We start from the raw sequence: 27,748 nt of genomic DNA on the forward strand, positions 1-27,748 counted from the left end.
CACAAGAACAGAGCAGAGTGTGAGGCTCTTGACATCTGAAAGCGCTGAAGGGAGACACCCAACGTCCCATCATTCTTGAGGGAATATTAATCTTTCAAAAGATATGAAAACCTAAAGCACAAACTGTACCAAGCTACTGTTTTAATGTAGCTTAATAATTCAGGAAAAGAGCTAGCTAATCACCTGAGAACCCCTGCAAGCTGGGCCTCTGTACACTTTCTCGGGCTGGAAATTTCCAAGATAACAAAAAGGCCAGGCCTTTTTCTCTCATCTTGCCAAATGAAAGAAGCCCAAAGAATCCCAAGCAAAATCTGAAAGCTAAAATACAAATTGATCTCAGTTCATCTAATAGAGGCAGTCTTGAAAGGGATCCTCGACTAAAGAAGGTCCAATTTAAATACACCCAAAGAACAAAATGTTTACAGAAAACTGGCCAAGAATGCAAACCAAAGTACTCTGAGTAAGCTACTTTGCAGACCTGAATTTTTACAATTTGAGCTTTCTGATGTGGGAAAACTTGTAAGTGAACAGTACTTAATTTCTGGAAAGTATATAAAACCTCTGTACGCTCTACTGCTGGGTAGTCCCATGTAATGAAGTGTCAGAGATTTACAACCTAAATACCCAAAAAGAAATACCCTCTCAATATCCTTTGAGTAACAAAAGCAGACTAGCTCTATCTGCAAAGCATGTCACAATCCTTATATAATGGCCATTCAGTCTGGGGACCTGAGCCCCCTGCAGTGTCAATAACATAAATCAGGTTAGAGGGGTGGGGTGTGGGAGTGTGTGTGTGTGTGTGTGTGGGTAGACTTTCAATTCTGCCAAAACCACATAATTGCTAAAGAGGAATCTGTATCATTTTTTCTTTTATTTTTCTGACTCAGGATGGTCCAAAAAGGACAATTAAGATGGCTTAATTCCTTATCCTGTCAAAGCATTGATGTGTATATGTTCTTGGTACTTTGAGACAGCCCTTTATTCTTTTCAACAAGTGTTTAATTGGGTATGGATAATCAAATGTGATTTAATTTATGCCATCATAATACTTTTCACATGTGTACAAATTCACAAACCAGAGAAAACTCTTGGTAAAGCCCATGTGTCCTAGTTTTTTCGTTCAGAAAGGATCATCACCATATTTCTAGCATGAGCTCATCTACGCTCAGAGATAAAAACCACTTAGCTTTTCAAAAAACAACACTTGGTTCTTCTGGTCTGAAACTTTCTTTTAAATGTGTATCCTAAATGTTTTCTATAATGAGCAAGCATCATGAAGAAAGAAACAGCCTCTAACCCGCGGTCTGACACAAAGCTTTCAATCTATACTGAACGGGAGCGGGGAGAGCTGTGATAATAGCATGATGTGTAATATACCATAATTCATATGATCTTTATTTGTGTCTGTAAACGTATTGTTTGCAAGTTCTAATTTTCATAAATCCTTGTCCCCTCATGGAAGTGTCTGTGAACAGCACAAGCACATGGGTACTGCTGTTCTGACTTGATGCTATTTCTCTTAAAAAGAACAGGAAGAGTCTGTCAGTTGCCAGTTCCTGGCCCCTCTGCTCATGCACTGAGGTGAACAATGGCAGTCTTAGCGCTACTCCTAGAAAGCGTGTGTGACGCTAAGCTTTCTCAGCAGAGAGGCTGGAGGAACAGTGCAGGGAGGAAGAGGCTCTCCTGAGTCTCCAGCACAGGGGCTGGCAGTGTGGCTGGGAGGACAGCTGGTGAAGTACGGCCCAGCAAAAGTCCAGGACCCGTTTTCTCTGAGACCTTGAAGCCTCGGCTTGGCCATGACCTTTCGGCAGCCACGGTGACACGGACACCGGCACCCCACCAGGCCTAACAGACTCTGAAGGCCGCCTGCCCCCACCAGCACCCACCTCTCCTTTGCTCACCCATGCTGCTGGCTGCTGATCACCTGCTCCTCACCTGTACTGCAGAGGGTAGTCTATGGCGGGCCTGGAGCCTCTGCACCAGCTCTGCTCTAGCCAAACCAGCAAACTCCCCTGCTGTGCCATGGGTCAAACTCTACTTTCTCCACTGAGGCTGGAACCCCCGGTAGTTTGTCCCCCCCGTGGGCATGCTCCCTTAGCATGGAAGCCATGCTAAGAGTTTCCCTAGATCCCCAAACCACAAAGAGTTTCCCTAGATCTTATAGTAACTCCTTTATCATAGGCAATAATTCCTTGTATTAGTTTAACTCACTGTGTGGCTTCTGTCTCTTCACTGGACCCAGACTGCTACAGGGAGGAAGGCGTACGTGAGTACACATGAGCACATACTTGGCCACTAACGGGAATACTTCCAAAATGCCAAACCCCAAATACAAATTTAAACGTGAAAACTGCCCAGACAACCTCAAATCCAGAATAGTCTAGTGTATTTACAGCCTGTGTGTGGAATTAAAATACTCTGACTTGCTCCCACTGAAAACTGTATTATTGGTGAATAGATACACCAATTGTGGTATATCCATACAAAGAAAACTACTCAGCAATTGAAAAGAGCAAGTCCATATACTTGCAATGACACGGAGGCATCTCACAACATGCTAAATGAAAGTGCCAAACACAAAAGATGATATTCTGTATAATTCCACTCACATGGCCTTGTAGGAAAGGAGACTATTGGGACAAAAACCAGGGCATGACGGAACTTTTCAGGGTAATGGAAATGTTCTAGATCTTCATTATGGCAGTGTTTATACAACTGTATCCATTTGTCAAAACTCATCAAACTGTGCACTTAAAAAGGAGCAAATTTTATGGTATGTAAATGAAATCTCAATAAGCCAGACTTTACCAAACAAAAAACTATATATTAAAAATTGTGGAAGGTATTTAAAGTCATCCTTAAAGGGAATTTTATAGTCTGATATGCATAAATTAGAAAAGAGAGAGGACTGAAAATTAGTAAACTTAACTGTCCAACTAAAGAAGGAAGAAAGCACCCAGAATAAACCCACAGAAAGTAGATAAAGTAAGAACACAAATTTATGAATTTAAAGCCAATTCAATGGCAAGGCTCAATAAAACCAAAAGGTGGTTGTTTCAAATGACGAAAAGAAAAGAAAAGAAAGAAAAGAAAAGAAAAGAAAAGAAAAGAAAAGAAAAGAAAAGAGGGAAGGGAAGGGAAGGGAAGGGAAGGGAAGGGAAGGGAAGGGAAGGGAAGGGAAAAGAAAAAAGAGAAAAGAAGAAAAGAAAAAAGAAAAGAAAAACCTCTGATAAGTCTGATTTTTAAAAAAGAAGAAGAAACAAATATTGGGAATGAAAAGCAAGCTGGACTTAAAGATACTGCAAAGTTTAACATTCAAAACTTTATGCCAAAAATGTTTAAAACTCAGATGAAATCAAGATTTCTAGGGAGAAAAAACGACTAGATTTACCTGGCAAAAAACCATAGAGACCATGGACTCAGAAATCTGGCCCCAAGGACAAAGGAGGAGAGTGGCACTGTTCAGGCACTGTTCACAACGTACACCAAAATGAAAGCCACAGAGGATGAAACAACCTTGCAAATACACACAACCCTGATACTACTGAGCAAAGGCACTTCCCTATAAGCAGGAAAAACACATGAATTCCCAGAACTTCCAGTTCTGGCAACAAGGTCCCCACAGAGTTACCTCCCAGAACTTCCTCCTGGAAAAGAGGGGGAGCTCTCCAGAGGCCAGAGATATGGTTTGTGTGCCCACCCCGCTTCCTCAGAATGCTGACACTGCTATTCCCAGTAAACCAAGGAAGCATAGAGAAAGGTAGGGCAGAGGGACCAGCCGAAGCTCCACCGGTGCTGCCTTGCTGAGACCGCAGGATTTAAGGACCTGGTTGCGTAACGATGACGATAGTAATAATAACCGTAACAATGATTTAAGCCAGTGTTTAAAAAAATATTTATTCACCATTATTAGCTGGTCACTACATTAAGCACTCTTCCTGTGTTAAAATATCATTTGTTCTTAATTAAATCTACAGCTATAATTATTAATCTGATTATGTGGATGGGGAAATTGAGGTTTGCAGAATCACATAATTTGTCTGGGCAAGAGACCCAAACTGAATCTGGTTCTGCCTGGTTCTGTCTAACCCTAGTCTGTACTCTTAATGAAACATCACTCAATATCTACTATTGGTCAGGTGCTTTGCCCCTCATAATCTGAAGTCTAGGGAGGATAAAGCACAAAGATACCATCAACGCAACACTAAATAAAGAAAGAGAATACCCAAGATTTCGTTGCTTGCCTTGCTGAGAGAGGCTTAACTTGAAGACAGGCAAGGTTTACTCAAGTCAAGCGACCACAATACAAAGTGGTTAAAAGCAAGAGACTTTCTTGCATTCTCTACCTGTAAAATGGAAAAGCCAGATAATCCTAACCAACTGTACAGTCTCTGTGAGAAATAATCAAAATAGACACATGGGTAGAAGTTCCCTGGGGACAAATTTTGGGCAAAATAAAACAACAGCATCTTTAGGCAGAGCTTTCGAGCAATGGCCTGAACTACTTCCCAGCTGTGTAATTCCCCCTTTCCTCTCAGAAATGACCAGACACAGTCAAGTGCCTCTTGTTGGAAATGCTGCAGGAGCTGGAACACGTACCCTTTAAGAACCCATTCTGTTCTGACAGCCCGTCGTTCTCTGAGACGGTGTTGGAATAGCTTATTGAGAGATGATGGCTCCAAAACGTAGACCACTCGTTACCTGTGCTTCCTGTGAATCCACAAGGAAGCGACCTCAGGGCCTAAGGTGCCAAGAGATGATGTGCAGGTCTTAGGGTCCATTTCTGATCTTCTACGCTAAGCTACCTAGATTGAAATTCTTTCTTTATCACTGTTCTCACTACTGCTACCAAAACTCGCAAAACCATGGTCTGCACTCTGGCTCACCATGCGGATGGGATGAAAATCATCCTAGGGGTGCCTGGGTGGCTCAGTGGGTTAAGCATCTGAATTTTGACTTTGGCTCAGGTCATGATCTCATGGCTTGTGAGTTGGAGCCCCATACCGGGCTCTACACTGACAATGCAATGCGGAGACTGCTTGGAATTTTCTCTCTCTCTCTCCCTCCCCCGCCCCCCCCCCTCCCCCTCCCCCACCCACATGCTCTCTCTCTCTCTCTCAAAATAAATAAACTTAAAAAAAATCATCCTATATTTTAACAGCAGAGAATCAATGACCATGAAGAACGAACTTTAAAGAAAGGTGCCAAGCAGTCACAGATCAAGCAGTCTCAGAGCCAAACAAAGGGAATGAAAAACAGTGGCAAGTTCACAGCGGCTGAGACCATTTAAGCAACCTCCTGGCGTCACAAACCACCAGCATTTAAAAGGTCTTGCTCTCAGTGCCATTTCAATAACTGAGTTAAAAACTAAGCTCAAATTGGCTAGCACAAGTCACCAGCAGAAGCAGGCTGCTGTGACTGGAGACAAAGGCGACATTCATTTGCTGTGTGGTTTCTCAGAAAGCGTATCTAAACAGCAGGTTTCCCTGGCAATGTTGGATACATACTTCTCTTTCAGACTGCTATTCTTGGCTGGTTTTCTGAAAGTAAAAAGTACAAGATCTCATTATAGTCCCAAGTACAAGTGAATTCAGCCTTAACATACTTTAAACCCAGCTTTACAGGAAAAATAAGAAATCTGAAACAAAAATAGTATACCTTGTCAAGAACAATTTAGGGCAGTCTTCTTACCAGAAACCGCTCGGTATGATTACCCAGTAAAGATCCATTAACATGCAACTGGTGTTTATCCTGGCTAGCTCCCCGGCATCCTCGTGGCCCTGGAGCTGGAGACCATAATACTAATCATGGTCTCCATTCATCTTTCTTCCAGCACAGGATTAGGAAAAGAAACTCACCAAAAAAAAGTGAGAAAGCAAACAAGTATGGAGATACTCCAGAACAGAAAGGCAAGAGTCTGAGGGCACAGGGTCTCATGTTTAAAATGCTGCCTGAATTCACACTCGACAGACAAAACAACAACAAAAGCAAATGTGAAGCCTCAACTCCTAGAGCTGCCCACTGACAGGAAGACACCCAGGCTTCATAGGGCAGAGTGACCTAAAGGCAACCTAACTGCAACCAAAAAGGTTCCAAATACCGAATGCCAAATAAAAGGAGAATGATTAAGTCAAGCAAAAGAATACAATGTGAGGGACTATTATGTAATCGTCAAGTCATAATTTTATAAATGTTTTTAATGATATGAGAAAAAGTTTAAGACATTTAAGTGAAAAGGAATCAAGATGCCATATTACACACAGAATGATCTCAGCTATGAAAAACAATATGCAAGTATAGAAACCAGAAGCAGGTATGTTAACTGTAAATAGGGTAGTGGTGTGATGGGAGAAATTTTCTTCCCTAAGCTTTTCTTCAATTTCTAAACTGTCTACAACAGGCACGTATTCTTTTTATACAAAGAAGGGGGAAAAAAACAGCATTGCAACATCTCAGGAGAACAAAGCAACAGTAAAAAAGATGATGAAAAACAACACTTATCGAGTTCTTACTGTGGGCCAGGCGCTGTCCTAAGTGCTTTGTTTTTTGTTTTTTTTTAAGATTTATTTTATTTTTAGAGAGGGAGAGTATGAGTCGGGGAGAGGGGCAGAAGGAGAGGGAGAGAGAGAATCTCAAGCAGGCTCCACGTTGTCTGTGCAGAGCCCAATGCGGGGCTTGATCTCACGAACCATGAGATTATGACCTGGGCCAAAATCAAGAGTCAGATGCTCAACTGACTGAGCCACCCAGGCACCCCTGTCCTAAGTGCTTTTTACACATTATCTCACATGATATTCTCACCAGTCCCATGAGGCAGCTGTGACTTTTACCTATATTTGACAGGTAAGGAAATTCAGAGTTAGCCAGGTGACCTAACAGGTGCAAACAATGGGATATGCAGCCAGAATGCTTCTGGTGGTTTTAACCACCACGTACACTGCCTTTAACCACAACTGTAGGACCTACCTCCCTGCCTGCACACTGAGCCTAAAACAAGCATTGATAATAAAATCTACCTTAAGAGAAGTTCCGATAATTTAGGAGACTATGACTGCAAAAGAGAAAACTGCCAAGATACTAAGATACTCAAGTAATATTTTCAACTACTGAAAGCACCTCTAATGAAAGCTATAAAGAGAATCTATGTGACAGAGCAACCCATCACCGTAGGGGAAATTATACCAGCACAACAAAGCCAACCCACAGCTAAGGTCCCCAATACAAGAGAAAGCTAGGACTATCTGGCAGAGGAAGACTTCTGCTATCTAGTCATCAAACAGCCAAGGAAAAAAAAAAGTACTTGAAAAATACAATTGGTAGGACTTGAACAAACAGGATCTGAATTTGCCCTTCCCTCCAGAAAAGTCCTCAGTTACAAGAGGCATTGACCACTGGAGGCTAGAGAACAGAAAGAAACTTACAAGAAAAGTAAGCATTGTCCTTGATGCCAAATTCTAACATGCAAGCAGCTCAGGAGGACCCCCTGACTCTTTTTTTCAGTCCAGCACTGAGGGCCTTTTGGTTAGAAATAATCAATTTTGCTTGGCAAAAAGGCATCAAGACATAGAAATATTCTGGATCCAATTCTGTAAAATCAGCCTATTTCAGAGGCATTAAAGTGAATGCCAAAACCAGTCTGGTGTTCTGTTCACAGATCCTTTCTAGAGGTTTTAACAGCAGAAAAATACTGAAACTCAGAGTTTTAAATGGAAATTTTCTATCTATAAAAACAGACACTATTAGATACCAGAAGCCATCAAGATTTGGTAATTCCAAATTCACCAGAGATATTAAAATTTTTTGGTTGTTAGGAAAACTGGCTAGCTGATAAGAAAAATATGAAGGTGGATTGCTACCTTACCCTTTACATCAACACAAATTCCAAACAATAAATAGTGAAAAAAGAAAAAAAGTATATGTTCTAAAACAAAGGGTTAACATTTTTATAATCTTGGGATATGAGAAACTTCTAAATATAGCTTAAAATTCCAGAATCCACAAAGGAAAAGCTGCTAAATCAAAATCAAAAATTTTAAATATCTGAACAGTTAGAGACTATCAAGTTTTTAAAAACTGGGAAAATCTGTATTTTTTACATGTACCCCAATGTTTTTAGCAGCATTATCAACAATAGCCAAATTATGGAAAAAGCCCAAATGTCCATCAACCGATGAACGGATAAAGAAGATGTAGTGTGTATACACACACACACACACACACACACACACACACACACACACTGTAATATTACTCAGCCATTAAAAGAATGAAATCTTGCCATTTGCAACAACATGGATGGAGCAAGAGTGTATTATGCTAAGTGAAATAAGTCAGTCAGAGAAAGACAAATACCATATGACTTCACTCATGTGTGGAATTTAAGAAAGAAAACAAATAAACATAATGGGGAAAAAAGAGAGGCAAACCAAGAAGCAGATTCTTACCTATAGAGAACACACTGAGGGTCACTGGAGGGAGATGGGTGGGGGGATGGGTTAAATAGGTGATGGGCATTAAGAAGGGCACTTGTTGTGATGAGCACTGGGTGTTATATGTAAGTGATGAATCACTGAATTCTACTCCTAAAACTAATATTACACTGTATGTTAACTAACTGGAATTTAAAGAAAAATTTGGAAAAAGAAAAAATAAATAAAAATAAAAACTGGGAGGGGTTCCTAGGCGGCTCAGTTGCTTAAGCATCTGACTCAATTTCAGCTCAGGTCATGATCTCCTAGTTCATGAGATTGAGCCCCACGTTGGACTCTGCACTGACAGTGCGGAGCCTGCTTGGGATTCTCTCTCCCTCTCGCTCTGCCCCTCCCCTGCTCACGCTCACTTGTGTGCATGCGTGCTCTCTCTCAAAATAAATAAATAAACGTGAAAAAATTTTTTAAAAACTGGGAAAATACCTTTACCGTACATGTTAAAAGGCCTGTAACCTTACTTTGAAATCAATCAGGAAAATAAGAATTCCATTAATAACTGCATAAATACACAAACCGGCAATTCAGACACCAAAAACAATAGGAAAATCTGAGACCATGAATCACAATTTCAAACTTATAAACAGTTTGGCCCAGGCATTCTACTTGCAGGAATTAATTCTAAAGCCATACATATCATGCAAAGATGTTTATTAAAGCAGCGTTTAATATTAAAAAGCTGGAGGCCACCTAAATGGCCACGGTTTGGGGATTAGTTAAATCGGGGGTCACAAAAGCAGATGTTTTCAGGGGCTGGCACAGGCAATGAAAAAATAAGCTCAACAGGCCAGCTCTGAAACTGCAGACGGGAAGTGGTGCGGTCTGCAGTGAATTGGAGAGCTCCGGCCCATTTCAGCAATTCCCACCGTAAACACCGTGTGTGCCCAGGCCCCCCACCCCCCAGGGTGGGATGTGTGATCCCTGTGATCCATTGCCAGGGGAAGAGTACTGCTGCCTGGGGCTTCTCTCTGAGAGCAGCTGGGAGGATCCCCTAACTGCCAAGGTTCCTCAGGCTGGAGCAGCTCCAAGAGGATGGCGCCAAACCTGACAGGCATCTGCTCCCGCACGGAGCTTTCCTCCAGGCTCCGGCCACCCAGCCTGGTTTTACGGGCCCAGGCTCAGATCGCAGAGAAGGGAGGGGTAGGGGGGCGGGGGCCGGGGCAGCAGTCAGGGAGTGAACACTAGGCCTTCTGTGGGGTCTTCCCTCTCCAAGGGAACAAGATGGAGATGGGAGGAGTGTGAACGGGGGCGAACACATGCAGCACGAACCTTGCTGAAGGTACATGAATCGCCGTAGTGATCTCACACCAGCAACTCGAGCACTGTTTCTGCAAATGCTCACACCAAGTGCTGAATTCACAGGACGGTCACTGGACATTCTTTCATCAATAAACCTCTGGGCCGAGGCTGCCTTCAAGGGCCCAGCTGCCACAGAGAAGTGTGGCCACAGATAAAGTGGTGGGTGGCATATGGCATTTTATCACAGGAGCTGGACTCATCCCAGGAACTGGTTTAAGTTAATCCTAGTTAATCCTGGTTTCAGTTTATCAGTACAGCCTTGGCAGCCCTCGAAAGCGGGAAGCTTCCACGTGGATCTGGAACTGTATGTTTCTTCACAATGCGTGAGGATGACCTTGTACTTGGGCCTGCCGTTTCTGGGAATAAGAGCCCCTGGGAGAGGGCAGCAGATTTCCTGACTTCACTTCATTTGAAACACCACTCCCTTAAGATTTTTTAAACTCCAAAAGAGACACATCAAATGGAGAAGAGATTAGCAGTCACCAAGAGTTAGGAAACAGGGTGTGGAGGGGGTGCCTTAGCAAAGCCAGCAGGGGTGCTCCTTGTGGCAATGAGCTGTCCTTCATCTCCACGTATTAATGTCATATCCTGGTTGTGATAAGGCACCGTAATTTTGCAAGATGTGTACAAAGGACCTCAACACATACTATTTCTTACAACTGTACATGAACCTACAATGACCTCAAAATAAAAAGTTTAGTTACAAAAAGGGAATATAATCTTTAAAAGATACCTCCATGTCTGAAGGCTACAAAATCCTAGAATAGTGTTTAATATTCAATAGGATTTTCCTCAACAAAGAGCAAATAGAAGGGACCGGTGGCTCTGTAACGGGGATCTGAGTTTGCCCTTCCCCCGGCAGCTGGCCACCCTCGGACCCAATGTTGTGCACAGTGCAAACTCAGCATTTACAAACGGAAGCGTTCGACAGGTGTGGGTGCCCAGATCCAGCTCTCGGTGTCTCTCTGGAGATCTGTCTCTTTTTCTCTGATCCTCTCTCTCTCTCTCTCTCTCTCTCTCTCTCTCTCTCTCTCTCTCACACACACACACACACACACACACATCCATCTCTCTCTCTCTCTCTCTCTCTCTCTCAAGGGCACCATCAGGATTAAAGCGGTTTTGAAAAAGAACATCAATGTGGGAACTTCCCAGGTCTTACAGCTTCTAGGCAGGCACAGAAGGGATACCATCTGATCGGAGAACACATAAAAGGTCTGTTTGAATCAGTGTGTGTGATATTTGAACCCTGTGACTAAGAAAGTCACAACAGAATTAGGCTCATCTTAAGTACTAAATAGACTCTTCAAAGCAGACAACATTTAACCAGGAAGTGGAGCTACCACAGCAGGGCCCTTGACAAAACCATTAAGTAAGTTGGGGACCTGGCCCCACCTCTGTGTTTTGGGCAGCCCACATCGTTATCTTTCACTCTTCCCCTGGTGGTTCGTCTCTCCCACGTCAGTATTATGCACATAAGTAAGATTTACTGAATGCCTGCTATGTCAGGTACTCTGCTAAGCACTTTAAAAGCATTTTCGAATTTAATTTTCTCAATAACCCTGACATAAATACGATTAGTATCTTCCTCCCAGGTTAAGTGGCTTGCCTAGGGTTACGTATCTCGTCAACAGTGAAGCTAGTACTGAATCCAGTCTCTTGGTCAGTATGTTATACTGCTTCCTATGCTCATTTTGGTCTCCAGGGCATGCAAGGCACCCCCTGCATTCTAAAAGGACGGGGGGGCAGGGGGGGGGGAATCCTGCATAGACTGAACATCTTTTATATGCTTTATACAAGCTATCTCTTCTAGGCTCAAATAACCCCTTATGACAGATATGCATTATCTCCATTTTAAAGATTAGCAAACAAAGACAGAGAGTCTGAGGGCCCTTGAAGAGTTTTAATCTCACATTTATTTAGCAGATGAAGAAACCAGAGCCCCAGAAAGATTAGGTGGCTTGCTGAAAGACACAAAGCTAGTTACTGTCAGAACTGAGATCTGATTCTCAATCTGTGGCTCTCTCTAACTGTATCGAAGTTGTTGCTCTGAAAGGAACCAGCATATGAATAATAGAGCAGGACTGCCAGGCACTTCGCTAAATGCTTTTCATGCTTTACCAACTCCAATCTAGGGGATTCCCAACACTTCAGTTCCAATCAATGTTCTCTACCAACGTCTTACCAAAGAAGTGGCAAAGAATTTAAATTACACATCAATCCAATTTATAAGCCAACTAACATGCTCCTACACACACAGATGAATGGCTGTTGCAAAAAAAAAAAAAAAAAAGATGAAAAGATGTGGAAAGTTTTTCAAAGAACACACAGTGGTTTCAAACAACGTAATCAAATAACACACTCTGAGCACCTGTGTGTCATGGCTAAGGCTAGGCACGTCCAAGAAAGAAAATATGGAGCCTCTGAATTAGACAAAGGCTTACCACCAGTGCACACATAACACTTCTCACATAAGTTGTGACAAAAACAATGGTCTTATCATCAGAAAATCAAGATTAAAAAAAACCTAAGGCCATCACTTATTCACCTCGAGTCTCTGGGCCTCACTGTCAAGTGCATGGGCATAAAACCCATTGTACGAGGGTTCTGTGAGAGGCAAATGGGAGAAAACATTTACAGGGACCAACCACACAACATGCACTCAGTAACTGCTACTTTCACCATTTTCTCCTCGAATTCTACAACCTTAAGAGAACAAGTGTCCCTGCCAATAAAATTTAAAGACAAGGTAAAGGGGAAACAAAGACGTTATTAGTCAAAGCTTCAGGTAGACAAGATGACTGTGTCCTAGAGCTGTACTCCATTGCCTGATGCCTGCAGTTAACGACCTGTACGGTACCCCTAAACATTTGCCAGGAGGGTAGATCTTATGTTAAGTCGTCTTATCACAATAGTAATAATACTAAAAAAAGAGAGTGGGAGGAAAAGAAAGACAAATAACCAACATGAAGGTTACTACAAATATTCAATACCTACATCTAAGGTAAGAAACGGAAATTTACAGAAAAGCTAGCATTGAACAGACAACAGAGTATGAGAGAAGGAAAACCGGGGACTGAGTGCCCAAATGACACTGACAAGCACACTGTGACAGAGATACAATGGGAGAGTATATCAAATGTTCGCCACAGCCATTAAGACTTCTCTACAATGGATACCTTTGTTTTCACAGAGGTTACATTTAGTCAAACTGAAAGTGTTCTGAAAATAATGCCTTTTTGGTTAGCATGACACTTCCTGAACAACAGCATAACTACTGCATAACCCATAGTTACAAAGTAAACAGAAACAGCAGAAGAATGTAAAAATTAAATTGTTCCAACAAAGAGAATTATTTATATAAACAGTGAAATGTAAGGCCTGTCAATCTGCAGTATGTTCTGAATCAGCATGAAAAAAATCATTTGGTGTCAATAGCAAAGACTCTTCTAGCATCACAGAATTCCCTGTAATACACAATAAAGCTGAAATCAGTTTTCCTGGTCTCCATAGTCCCCATCACACATTATCTGAAAGAAGATTCTTTTACTGCTTTGTAGCATGGAATAAGTACCTAGTATGTGCCTGGAGCTCATTGTCGGTTTGTTTTGTTTTGTTTTCTTCATGTAAGAAAGCACTCAAGGATTAACAGAGACCGGAGGCAACCTGGGGATTTGGGTTCTAGGCCTAACTCTGGCATTAAGTAGGAAAGTTGCCTTTTAATGTCTCTGGACTTCAGCTCTTCAAACTCTGAAAGACATAAGAAACCTTGCCTTGCCTCCTTCACAGGAACACAATAAGCATCACCAAATTGAAGAGGAAAGTATAAATGCTCTTTTAACTATATTAAGTGTTATATTAACCTAACATGTGATGGCGGTGATAACATTACCACCATCGGCAAACAAAGGTATACCAGAAGTCTGAGCTTAACTACTCCCTTGGCCTTCTGCCTCTGGGTTGTTATTGTTCGAAGATATCATTTTCTTTTACTAAAGTAAAATAAAAAGTGAGATGCTAATAAAATAAGTAATACTTAATATACTGTGAACCAAAACCAAACATAAGCAATCTTACAATTCTCTGCTGGTAGAATTCTACCATAGTTCTAAAAATAAACCTAGTTCAAATAACCCCAACCTACATTTTCATTTGATCCTTCTTCTAGCTCTTTGGGAAAAACGGGACAGGTGGTATTATGCTTTTTACAGACCACAGAGACAGGTCGTATAATGCTTTTTACAGACCACAAATCTGAAACTCAAAGAGGAGAGTGACCCCTCCACAGTGCCGGCTGAAGCCAAGGCCACGCGCCCATCTTCTGACAGGACTGAACATTCGTTCTGCTCGCTTCACACAATGTCCAACTTCCAGAATGATGAACTACTTTTATCACTCATTTTATGCAGCCGGCCACCTCTCTGTACTACAAATAAGTTCCACACAGGAGGCTACATGCGCGAGAAGCGAGGGGGAGGCGTCTCTCGGCACCAGGCGTGTGCTGCAGCAGAAGCAATCAAAAAGTGGCCGGATTTGAAAACTGCCAGCATGTTAACAATTTATGAAAGGAGGGGCGGGCGTAAAGAAAAACTATACAGAACAGACAAGTAAGGGAAAGCAAGCAAGCACTGGGAAGCCCCAAGAACGGTACCCACAATCACCCTGGGTAATCCATTTCCAGCGGGCAACAGCTCTCCTTCCTCTCTCTTACAGCAGGTCGACGTCAGTGTCTCTGGGATGTATTTCTGGTTTTCAAGTGGAAGTCAGTGTCAAATCACCAGGGAAAGGGGACTGGGTTACTGCAGTTTCCTCTGTGGACAGTGTTTCAGGAAAGGCAGGGGGAAGGGAGGGAAGGAGGAGGAAGTTAACATTTATGAAGTGCCTATGTTGAGGGCACTTAATAGGCACTACCACATGTAATTCTCATACAGACACAAAATCCATCTGATAGGTGCTAGGATTACCTCTACTTCGCAGATGAGGAAACTGAGGCACAGAGGGGAAAAGAAACTAGCCTAAAACTATACTCGGTAAGTGCTGGGGTCAGGATCAGGAAAGTCTGACTGCAGGGCTTTTAACTAGCAGGCGTTAGCAAACCAGCAGGCACTTAGGCACAGGTACGCGTAGGCAACTCATGTGTCCTCACAAACAGACCCAACTGCAATGTTGTAAGACCTTCTAAACAAATGTGAAATACAACACTTGCCTGTCTGATACTTAGATGTGCAGAACAACCTATGTACCCAAAGAGCTCGATCTTTCTCAATAGTGTTTCAATACATTTCTCAATAAATATCAATATTTATTTCTCAATAAATTTCTCAGTAGCATTTCAATTAAACCAACCATTCCTCCTGTCTGAATCCTCTTCTCCCTACCCCTTCTTCCTTCAAAATCTCAGTCCCAACAGCATCCAGCTCCAACAGTGAGATGAAGAAAGGAAAAGAGACGTGCATCCCAAATGCATTCCATTCAGTTTCTGCTGCTTAGAGTAAACATGTCATCAAAAGCAGAAGATGCTCGATTCTATTGTATTTCATTTGAGTGGCGAAACAACAAGATTTTTTAAGTAAATGTACTCATGTCAGAAGACGGAATGATACAAGGAATACATCTCAGGTAATGAGAAAAGTTCACATCATGTTTTTTCTTTCAAAGGCATGAGGCTATAAAAGCAAATACTGCTTTCAGAATTCTAAAGGAGATTCTTTCTTCAGATGGGGGTGAGAAAATTGGCATAAAGCTCCTTGTCTTCTCAGTATTTCATGTTCCAGAAATATAGATTACTGAACTGTCAGGAGTCCATGTGAGGAAAAAAATGGGAGGTGAGGCTGAGAAGGAAGACTGGAAAAGTATCTTTGAAGCTCAAAGGAAGAAGAGTGAACACAGATACGTCTAGGTGAATGAGATCACAATTCTAAGTCATGGCTGTGGGGTCGGCAATAAAAAAAAACAATTTACATTTGCCCCAGCTGAAAATTTCAAGTTCTGCTTTCTAGATTGATAAATAATTTACATTTAAAAATATTTTTTAGCTTTTGGAACCTTCTTACTGATGAAGAGTAAATAATACTAAACTTAGAATAGTTTTCCTTTCTCTCCTCTGACTTCAAATTTAGCAAAATTAAAGGAACTGAACCAAACCTGGCTTTGGTTGTAATGAGATTCATACTCAAAGAAATTTCAGGTTCTGATTACAGCAATTAGGAAATCCCGTCCTCCAAGAATTCCTTCACTTGTTAATACCAACCCAAGAACATTCGGACACTCCCGCCTCTAACAGTGTTTGCCAGGAGACTGATCACGCACCTTCCTGTGATACAGGTGCTATGACTACGTTGAAGTCTAATTGGTTTATATAAACAGCACCAGATTGTGGCAGAGAGAGAACTCTGAATAAATTTACTAGCTGCCAATAAAACAGAAAACAAACAAAAACATTGACTACAAAAAAAAAAAGAGAGAGAGAGAAAGCTATAAAGGCATAAGTATGTAACTTGTTTCTCAAAACTGAAAGACTAAAGCATGAGCCTTACAAAACAAAAGTGGCAAATTACAGAAAGCTCCGTTCTCTGTTTAGGAATGGGATGATGAAGTGATCGACTTTAAAATCACTACGAACAACCTAAATGTCTATCGACAGAGGACTGGCTGAATCAGCTGTCATACAGCCACACAACACAACACTAAGCATCAGAAAAAATGGAATGAGGACTCTCTCTGTACAATGCTGCGGAGTGATTTCTAGGCTATACAGTTAAGTGAAAACAGGTAGATTAAAGTACATGATGAAAGTATGTGAACTATTGCTTATCTAAGGAGAGTACAAATACACATGTATATGTAAATATATATAACCAAAACGTAACAACAAAAAAGGAGAGAGGCTTTAACAGAAGTTTTAATAGTAGAGGGTTTAAGGACAGAAGCAAAGTCCAAATAACTCTGTTCTGTAAATCTACCTTTGGAGCTGTATAGTTTATATAATTGTAAATTGAAACAATAAAAAGCAATATCTAAAAACACAAGATGAGAAAACAAATCTATCTACGTACTGTGTCTGTGACATAACCACACAGACAGAAATTATTGCAAGTGACTTAAGCATACAATGATTTGACCACACATCTCGCCGGGGATATGGCCTAAGGACAAAGAGAAGTGCAATACAAATATTAAACTGTTTTCAGTAATTATTGTTGGTGGAAGTAATGGTATTGTGATTCGGGGATGGCATATGTACTATGGGACATAAAGCAGATGACAAGTTACATTGCAGTTGCTGAGACCGTTAGGGTGAGGCAATGAGTTACAGATGTAGGATCAATGTGTTTAAGAGCAAGCCCTGTAGTATTCAACCTGTACTGGAAATAGCGTAAGAACTCATGAGTTTGTAATAAACATACTTTCTGGTCTTACCCACTGAAAAGGCCTATGGGAAAATGATGACCTAACTGCGGTGAGCACTCCCTGTACCCAGAACATGGTCTCTAAATACTATTTCCCACTAAAAGGAAGCAGAAAATTCCTCCTAACAATGGCTGTTTCCATGAATTAAAAAAAAAAAAAAAAACCAAAAACCAAAAAACAAAGAACAACAATAACAACAACAAAAAACAGCAGAATGGTGGTTGCCAGGGACTGGGGGTCAGGGAAAAGGAAAGATGTTGGTTAAAGGGTACAAAGCTCTAGCTATAAGAATAGTACTCTCTGGCAATCTAATGTAGAGCATGGTGACTATAATTAGCAATAGTATCATATACTTGAAAGTTGAAAGTAGATCTTAAAACTTATCAACACACACACACACACACACACACACACACATAATTGTGTGTGGGGATAAAAGAGTTAACTGACCTGACTGTGGTAATCATTTCACAATATATACATGTATCAAATCATCATGCTATACACCTTCAACTTACATATATTCTGTGCCAATAATATCTCAAAAAAGCTTTAAAAATGTGGCTGCTTCCAGGTTTGGAGCAAGAAACATACAACATGAGCCTGGAACAGCTCAACACATTAGAAAGAAAGGAGGCCATGAGAAAAGTTGCTGGGGAGTATATACATCACTAAACCAATTTTTTTTTTTAAAAAGAACTATTGGGGTCATAGCGAGATGGAAGAATTTGAACATAAAAAATAATAACTGCAAAGATTGAAATGCATCAAATATTTTAATATCGCTGCTTTTCCTATATAAATTATAGCTGAGATTACATAATTAATGAAGCACCTCACTATAGAAATATTTCAGTTGGTAAATGGAAAAGGAGCGATCAAATGTCACAATTTTGCAACCCCTAGTGAAATAATGCATGTAGGCAATGACCCTCAGTGGCTTCTAGAAGAGAAAGAGAGATGAGCATATATTCAGGTATTCTGAACCTCCTGATGGAAGTGCACATGCCATCTATGAAATATCCTTGCCAAAAAGAACTGATTTTAGTCTGAGTTAGCTTCTAGATCAGCAGTTCTTAGAGTACAGCCTGCAGACACCTGGGAAACCCCTCACACCCTCTTAAGGAAACTGTGGAACCAAACTGTCTTCATAGAGATACTATTTGCCCTTTCTACTGTTGCTGCCATTTACACTAATGGTACAAAAGCAACAGTGAGTAAAACTGCTAGCCCCTCTGTATGAATCAAGTGGCACCAAACGGTCCTAGCAGCTATTGAATTCTTCACGACCACAGGCTCCAGTTAAAAAACAAAAACCAAAACAGAAACAAAAAACCTAACAAGGGGCAACTGGGTGACTCAGGTAAGCATCTGACTCTTGATCTCAGGGTGGCGAGTTCAAGCCCTGCCTTGGGCTCCATGCTGGGTGTGAGGGCCCACTTAAAAAAAAAGAAAACAAACAAACAAACAAACAATTTCCTTAAGAATGTCCTTGATGGGGCACGTGGGTGGCTCAGCTGGTTAACTGTCCGACTCTGGGTTTCGGCTCAGGTCATGATCTCAACACTTTGTGATTTGGGACCCGCATCCAGCTCCCTGCTGACAGTGTGGAGCCTACTTGAGATTGTCTGTCTCTCTCTCTCTCACACAATAAATAAATAAACTTAAAAAAAAAAATGTCCTTGATGAAGTGGTAAAAAGCAGTAATTTTATTTGAGTTCAATCTTGGAGTATGTCTTTTTAATACCATCTGCGACGAAATGGGAAGTTTGCATAAAGCACTCGGGCCGTGCCGTGTGCTGGCTTGAAGCGGAGTGCTTGTGCAAATAAGCTGTGATGCGAACGAGCTGCTTTTCTCATGGAACACTGTTTCTCCTTGAAAGAATGACACACCGTGGCCACTCGGAAATGTGGAAGCCACGTTCTCACAAATGAACAAAGTAAGGCTTGTCGCTTCACGGGAAACCACGCAAGAGTGTGCGCTGCCAGTGATAAAACTCCAACTTGCAGACATTAGGTTCCATTGGGCCAGTGGGATAGTTAAGGCTGTGTACTCGTCTTTTAAAACTCATTTCTAAATAAATGGGCAACAAACTCAAAGACAAATTGTTTGGACAGTGATTCTTTTGTTTCTATACAATGGCAGATAAAGTTTCAAGCTGTAGATACCTCGTTCCCAGAAAACATCAAGACGCATCAATTTAAACATGAGTCAATAAAGCATTCCTGCTACCATATTGATAATTTTAAATTACAAATAAAGTATTCATTCTTACCTCCCACCTAATGTCTAATTGCTGAAGTGCATAACTAAAAGCAAAGAGCGCAGCCTCTCACACAATGAATAATCAATTATGTCCTGACAGCAGCATAAAGCTTCTTTATAAAAACCCATAGAAATCTCTGCTTCACAGTCACATTTGGAGCCCTGACCTAGGAAAGGAGAGTTAAGACAAAGTTTGATGAAATCATAGGCTGTTGTCACCCTCCTGGGGAAACCTCAGCGCTAAAATTTATCTTTCCCTACCACAAAGAGCCATCTGAATGGCTTTAACTGCATAGGGAATCCAGACAATCAATCTTGTTCAGGTTCTGTTACTTTTATCAAATTAAATTTGAATTAACAGTTCAATGGTTTTACATCCTGATGGGCCTATTATCGCACAACTTCAGAGAGATACTAGTTTAGCTCTTTGAGTTGCATTAGGAGTCTATTATTAATTTTTCTGATACACCAAGGAAAAAACCTAAAAGACTACTAAATATTTCCCAAAAAAGAAGGGCACACGGGGCATTTCTTTATCGACCAGCTGGCCTTTAGTCCCACACCTCTCCGCTCACACACCCACACCTGCTGGGCTCCAAAAAACGATCTCTCCGTGCTTCCCGGCATCCCACATTCCTCAAGGCCTCCACGTACCCTTTCCCTCCTCTAGATCAAGAATTCCTTTTCTTCTTTCAAAATACACTTCAAATAACTTCCTGATGCCTTCCCTGGGGTTCCTGCTGAGGTTCTTGCTCCCTCTTCTGGGCTCCTACAGCAATTTTTATATGCACTTTATAAACAGAATTTACCACAATAGCTTAGAGAAGGTGGTTCAGAGGATGGACTCCGGTGCCAAACTGCTTTGGGTCAAATCCCCGCTGTGCCACTTACCATCTGTACCACTTTAGCCCATTACTTACTCTCTTTAAGCCTCACTTTGCTCATCCGTAAAATAGCAACAATACTACCTGCCTCCTGGGAAAGTTACAAGGACTGAGCTAATACATAGGAAGGACTTAGTCCAATGCCAAGCACATAGGAAGTTCTCAATAAATGTAAGCTATTATTAGCACAATGTATCAAAGTGATTTGATTTTTGCTACACTATCAACTCTCTCAGGATAGTGACTGTATTTGTTGAATTAATTCAGAGACTGTGTCAGTATAATCAAAATAGTGTGCTAACCATGGGGCTCTCTGCTGTCAGCGTAGAGCCCACTTCAGATCCTCAGTCTCCCTCTCCCTCTGTCTCCCCCATTCACACACTCTCTCTCTGTCTTTCAAAATAAATAAATCAACTTAAAAAAAATAGCGTGCTAACTTTAAGTCAGGCAATTGCTAGATGTTAGGAATACAAAGATGAGTTAAATCAGTCCTGGCTGTCAAGGATCTCTCAGCCTTGCCTATTCACACAAAGTATACATACAGAGGGCTTCAATGAATAGAGACTGAGTTAACGTGGGGGGCAACTACTATCAATTCTGTAGAACGAGTCGTAAGATATCTGGAACAACTTCATTTGAATAAATAAGAAACTTGCTCCAAAAACTAACAGACCAAGAACTAATAATCAATAATACTTAATAAAGTTATTAAGACTGAAAAGTACTAGATCATTTAGATCTGCAGAAGCTCTGGCTGACTCTATTTAGACTAGAACCAGGAGTGGGGGTGCACCTGGGTGGCTCAGTTGGTTAAGCATCCGACTTCAGCTCAGGTCATGATCTCGCGTTTCATGGGTTCAGGCCCCACGTTGGGCTCTGTGCTGACAGCTCGGAGCCTGGAATCTGCTTTGCGTTCTGTGTCTCCCTCTCTCTCTGCCCATCCCCTGGTCATGCTCTGTCTCTCTGTCTCTCTCCCTCTCTCAAAAATAAACATTAAAAAAAAAAAAAAAGGTGGGGGGCACCTGGGTGGCTCAGTCAGTTGAGCATCCAACTTCAGCTCAGGTCATGGTCTTGCGGTCCGTGAGTTTGACCCCCACATCGGGCTCTCTGCTGACAGCTCGGAGCCTGGAGTATGCTTTGGATTCTGTCTCTCTGTCTCTCTCTCTCTCTCTCTCTCTCTCTGCCTCTCCCCTGCTCACACTCTGTCTCTCTCAGAAATAAACATTAAAAAAAAAAACAAAACCCACACAGAAAAACCTATGCAGAATTTTTTAAAACATTCTATTTTTTCCAAATTTAAGCAATAGTTTAAGAGTAATAAATATGTTCTTGCTGTAAAAACAGTTAAAACTGACGCTCCAAAGGTAATGACTCATCAGATCATTTCATATGCTGTTTTTTATCTCTGCAGTCACCTGTGTGCATATACGCAGAAATATGTACCATGTTTTGTGGTTATTAAAAAACAAAAATGGTATCACACTGTTCACGTTATTTTGCATTTTACCGTTGTTACACAGACTCCTATATATACACAGATATGTTTCCTGACTATTCTCTACACCTCTAATCTGTGTTCTATTCTTTTTTTTTTTTATTTTTTTGATTTTATTTTATTTTTTTAATGTTTATTTATTTTTGAGACAGAGAGAGACAGAGCATGAACAGGGGAGGGGCAGACAGAGAGGGAGACACAGAATCTGAAACAGGCTCCAGGCTCTGAGCTGTCAGCCCAGAGCCCGACGCGGGGCTCGAACTCACAGACTGTGAGATCATGACCTGAGCCCAAGTCGGACGCTTAACCGACCGAGCCACCCAGGCGCCCCATCTGTGTTCTGTTCTTATGCCAGTTATCACAATGCTTTCATGGCTGTGGTTCTGTGCGATCTGACGCCTGGTGGTATAGGTCCAACCTCATTATCCTTCTGGTTCAAAAACATCTTGATACATTTCCATATGGGCAGTAACTCTGGCCTATGTTTTAGACATCTATGTACCTAGGTTTTCAATTGTAGAGACATCACATCATAAATAGTAATATTCTCTTCCCACTCTGACATTCCTCTATCTTTAGTAACTCTCTCTTCCCTTCTCTCTTGCAGTTTTTTGGGACCTTCTTCCTTTTCAACTTGATCGAATCTGTCATGTGTGGGTCCTTTCCAAGAACCAGCATTTAGTTTTACAACTTTGACAACTCTGTTGTCTGTTTCCTAATGCACCAAATTCTGCTTTTACCTTTATCCTATTTTGTCTTATTTTCAGTCTTTCTTATATCCTGAAAATACACTTAAGCCTATAAATCTTCCTCAGAGTACCATTTTTGCTGCATCCTATAGGTTTAATTTACAGATCTGAACCCTGCAGGGTACTTGTAACTCATTTCTAAATAGTTTACAACTTCTACTTTATCTTGAAAACAATAAATATTTGGAGATATACTCTTACATTTCCAAATGGAACAAAGTGGTTTTAGCTATCTCATTGTTAATTTCTCATTTTCCTGTGTTATAGTCTGTGAACGTGGCCTGTATGATTTCTTTATGGGATTTTTTTCTGAGCACTTTAAAACATAGTCAAATTTTGTGACTCTTCCATATATGTTTTAAAAGTGGCATGAGGATTTGAAAAGTGTTCCTATTTTTGGTTTTATCAACCTTGTTAACTGTAGTCCTCTGTTTTTTTTGTTTGTTTGTTTAACTGAAATGTCCAATTCTGAGAAGACAATTTACGCCTTCATCTATGGCTGCCGTTTTCTCATTGCCACCTGTGTTTCTAGCAATTTGGGAGAAGTATACATTCTTACAGAAGTTCACGACTTAGGTCTTCTGACCAAGCACAGCTCTTAGCAATAGAGAACATATCTTTTCCCCATGCACTATGTCTTAGATTCTACTTTATCTGATGTTAATATTCTTTCAGCTACTTCCTTTCAGCGAGGATTTTGCTGAGTGTGTCTTTTTCTTGTTTTAAACTTTTCAGTGATATTTTATTTTTGTTATTATCTCTTATTAACAAGATTTAGCTGGATTTTGACTGTTATTTTGATTCCAAGGTGATTTTAACACGCTCACACGTCTATAATTACCGAAGTGTTTACATCGGGGCTGCTATCAACCATGTCACCCTGCTCCCGCCACGACGGGCTTCGTTCTCTCCTGACATCACGCCCACCACATCCGGCTTCAGAGCCTTTGTACATGCTGCCCCTCTTCATTCAGGTCTTGGTAAATGTCTCCTTGCTCTGCAAGACCTTCTCTCATGCTATCTCTTTACTGTGGCTTTTTTTTTTCCTTCAATGCCATTATTACCTGAACAGATAGATTATCTGACCTAACGTCCGTCTCCCTCACCACTGCAAGCTCCAGCCGCATCTGTCTTGTTCACCCCTCCTGGCATTCGAGCCACCTTAGACTAAAAGATTACAGTGTGTTTCTGGAAGATTCGTGAGTCAAACTGGATTTAAGCTTACAGCTTTTTGTGGTTTTACAAACGGCAAAATGGGAGGGTCTGAATTCTCCTTGAAGCAACTTTCATTGCTTGCAATGTGTTTACAGACTCTGAGATGCCGATTTTAGAGAATATTGCATTTTCAAGCATCTTTTATTATACTTTTATTTATTTATTTATACTTTAATCACAATATATATTACACATTAAAGGAAACCTTTGTTGCTTTCCCAACGTGGCAAATAAGGTAATTCATTTTAGAAATGCAAAAGTTGGGGCGCCTGGGTGGCGCAGTCAGTTAAGCGTCCGACTTCAGCCAGGTCACGATCTCGCGGTCCGTGAGTTCGAGCCCCGCGTCAGGCTCTGGGCTGATGGCTCGGAGCCTGGAGCCTGTTTCCGATTCTGTGTCTCCCTCTCTCTCTGCCCCTCCCCCGTTCATGCTCTGTCTCTCTCTGTCCCCCAAAAAGTAAATAAACGTTGAAAAAAAAAATAAATAGAAATGCAAAAGTATTCAATTTCAGATGAAAATACGACGGTTTTTGTCAGTATCCAATTCTACCACTCCTGACAAAATTACTTCCTATTTGCCATTTTGGGCAAAAAATTCATTTCAAAATAGCAACTGCCTTCACAGGAAGAAAGAGAGTATCTTTTTCATAATTAAAACCTGTTAAATGTATTAAATTTCATAGCTAAATGGTGTTAAATGCCTGGGAAATCAGCGTCTCTAAGAGATTGTTGAAGGAGACATGTTAGCTAGTCTGACACACAACCTTCTACAAACTCAGTGAAATTATTCAGAATACTTTCTTCACGCCACAAATTGGCTTGTTCTTTGCCAAATGTCACTTACAAACAGATACTTTCCGGGACGCCTGGGTGGCTCAGTCGGTTGAGCATCCGACTTCGGCTCAGGTCATGATCTTGTGGTCTGTGAGTTCGAGCCCCGTGTCAGGCTCTGTGCTGACAGCTCAGCCTGGAGCCTGCTTCGGATCCTGTGTCTCTCTCTCTCTCTCTCTCTCCCTCCCCCTCCCCTGCTCATGCTGTCTCAAAAGTAAATAAACATTAAAAAAAAAATTTTTTTAATGGGTATTTTCCTTCTTTTATGTGCTTCTTTGGAAACTCCAATAGGAGTACAGGAGACGCAAAAGGAGAGTAAAAAAGAAATTTAAAAAAATCACGCAAGGCTAATAAATCACGAATACATCCTTATTTCTGAATTTCTATACTGCCAGTAGGAAAGAAAAAAAGCTATACCGCACTCTAAAAACCTTTAGACCAGAATTTAGCAAGTTAGAATCAAGTGTAAGGTAGGTTAGAAAAAAAGCTGTACTGCACTCTAAAAACCTTTAGAGCAGAATTTAGCAAATTAGAATCGAGTGTAAGGTTGGTTAGAGCACAGATCACTCGGCACTGCCCCCAGAGATTCCGATTCACGAAGTCCAGGGTGGGGCCTGAGAAACCGCATTTCTAACAAGTTTCCAAGAGATACCATCGCTGCTGGCCTGGGGAAGACTCTTCAAGAAACTGTCTGAGGCCGTTATTTCAAATGCTCGGTTTGGGATTAAGGCAAGAGCTACCTAGCAAGAACTTGAAGGCATTAAAAATCATTTTCATCTGCTCTCTGGTCCTTTTTGAAACAGCAGCTCATGTACACCCCACCTAAACTTTCTTTCATTGCTTGGTCTGAGATTCTCTTAAAAGAGAAATTAAAAGTTTTGTTGAAATTTGGACAGTAAAAATAGAATAAAATTTTACATGGTAGGATAGGTTGGTTCAGGTACAATGTGGACATATACTCATCCTAAGGATTTACAGCAAGAATCCCAGTCAAATGCCCCTAAATGCCAGACAGGTCAGTCAATACACATGAATAAAGGAGGCCAGACATTGAGAACCAGACCTAAAAAGGGCAGCTGCTGTGCAGCTGCAGACAGTTATGGTCAGGTCTTCCAAGTTTTCAAAATAAGCCAGCGATCCACCATTTTATCTAAAAGCTCTCAATTTTCAAACCTGAGCAACTACTCAAAGGTTTGTAAACACAATACAGGCACACAAAAAGGTCTGTGGGCCGGAGGCTGCCAGTTTACAAGCTCTGTGTAGAGGGAGTCTCAGGAGCCCCTCCCACCCGGGCCAGGCACAGTCCAGGTTGGGCAATGTGCTCACCTACTTGCGGCACTCGTGGCCACTCCCTCCAGCAGCTGCCTATTCCCAGAATGGAAAGCACACTCTCTAAACACCTATGAAAGAAAGCCTCTCTGCATAAGCAGCTTGCCCACCAAAACAACTTCTCGGCCAGTAATCCTAGTATGGGAAAACTATGGCAGAGAGAAGAGAATTCTTCCAACACTGGAGCTACCGATCCAAAAACAGTGATTAAAATGCCCAGAATTTCGGGATCACTAACTTTTATCAAAGAAAAGGACACTACACCTAGGAATACAGATTTGAGGATTCTGAAGCTTTCTGTCACAGTGATGGTATCTGGTATCCAGAAGTTATTTCATCTTTGCCTAGAGACTCACTCAACCGAGAAAATCAGTCCTTACAAATACGCTGAAGGCAACCACGTGGGCAACACCGAATCGCCAAAATAATTCAAATCTCACGAGTCTACTAATAAATGAGTGAACAGCTGACAGTAACACGTGATGCTGAAGAAGTAAATGAATGAACAGATGACAAGGCACATGAAGCGGGCTCTAACAGGGCTTCAGGGACTCAATAGTAAAACAGCCTCAGGTGGGTTATTCTGATGCTCAAATGACCTCTGTCACCGTTAGCACACACTATGACATTCCTGCTACTGTACAGTGGTAGAAATTACATACGGGATAAGGAGGTCATTACCTCAAGGCCAGTGAGTAGGAGAGTAGAAAGACAGGGCCAGAAAGGCCTCCCAGAATCCAACCACAATGTCTAATCCAAATTCTTTCATAAGCAACATCAGAATGACGACAGAATTTAAGAGTGTAAAAGTTAAAAATCCCTAAAGAGAAAATTCTTTTCTAAAAATGTTCAAAAAAAGGAATGCAGACTCCTTAGCTTACTTTTTCCCCCAATCTTTTATTGCCTCTGCTCACTGAATCTCTGTGAACATTAACACGTGTCTGTGGTTGAGGGAGAATGTTCCACTGCAGAGAAAGGAAAAACACACCCAGTTTTTCATAAGAAACTTTGGAACAGTTTAATATTCATCCTCAGGCAACATTCAGAATAGTCCTCTCAGAGAGTCTAAAATTAGGGTAATGATTAGCAAAACAGAAAAGACACCACACACCAGCATGAACTGCCCTCCAATGTAATTCTTAACTATAAAGTCACAATCCCAAATCAACTAGAAATGTGGGTCCTTACTCGATGAGGATTTCTTTTACCATTAAGAATTCCAAGTTCAACAAAAAGACAAATGGCAAGTGAATAAAGGATTTTTAGAGCAAAGAAGATGCCATTAGACCCAGACCTACTCAAATGTCAGTGAAGATGTCGTCTCGAACCCATGAGGCCCTCAGCCCAATGGCCAGAGGCTTACGCTGCACAAGAAAATGCTCTAGCGCTTTTGGTGAAGTGACAGAACTGGATGTGTGTTGTGGCAAATAACTCTGCCCAGCAGACAGAACCACTGGCTTCCAGCACTACTTACAAACTCATAGTCTCCATCCTGCGGCACTTTCCAATCTGAGGAGTTCCTCAGGGGGCCAGGTACACTTTTGCCGAAGCTATTGATCTGATTTTCCTTTTCTTTTTGTTCAAAGTATTCAAGGAACGATGGTTTTGCAGGCTGCATGGTCTCATCCCTTCCTGAAAACCAAGAACAACAAAAGGAGAAAAATGGTATCTTCGACCTCAGATAAGTTTAATGGATACATCCATCTCCAGACGGCCTTCATTCGGCCTGTGTGTCAGTGGCTTTTTTAGAGAAGGACCCTGAGGAGAATCTAGTAAAAACCACAGGA

The 27,748-nt window shown here is 41.3% G+C and overlaps 1 protein-coding gene across 4 annotated transcripts in view; it reads right to left on the reverse strand.

Moving 5' to 3' along the window:
- Window positions 1-27,748, reverse strand: part of STK4 (serine/threonine kinase 4) — a 91,776-nt gene that overhangs the window by 14,013 nt on the left and 50,015 nt on the right. For all 4 annotated transcript variants that reach the window (XM_027070186.2, XM_053199902.1, XM_053199901.1 and 1 more), the window contains one exon: window positions 27,436-27,593. In XM_027070186.2, coding sequence (XP_026925987.1) covers window positions 27,436-27,593 — 158 coding nt within the window. The remainder of the gene's footprint in view (window positions 1-27,435; window positions 27,594-27,748) is intronic.

The sequence above is a fragment of the Acinonyx jubatus genome, chromosome A3 (genome assembly GCF_027475565.1).
Source record: "Acinonyx jubatus isolate Ajub_Pintada_27869175 chromosome A3, VMU_Ajub_asm_v1.0, whole genome shotgun sequence".
Taxonomy (NCBI): Eukaryota; Metazoa; Chordata; class Mammalia; order Carnivora; family Felidae; genus Acinonyx; species Acinonyx jubatus.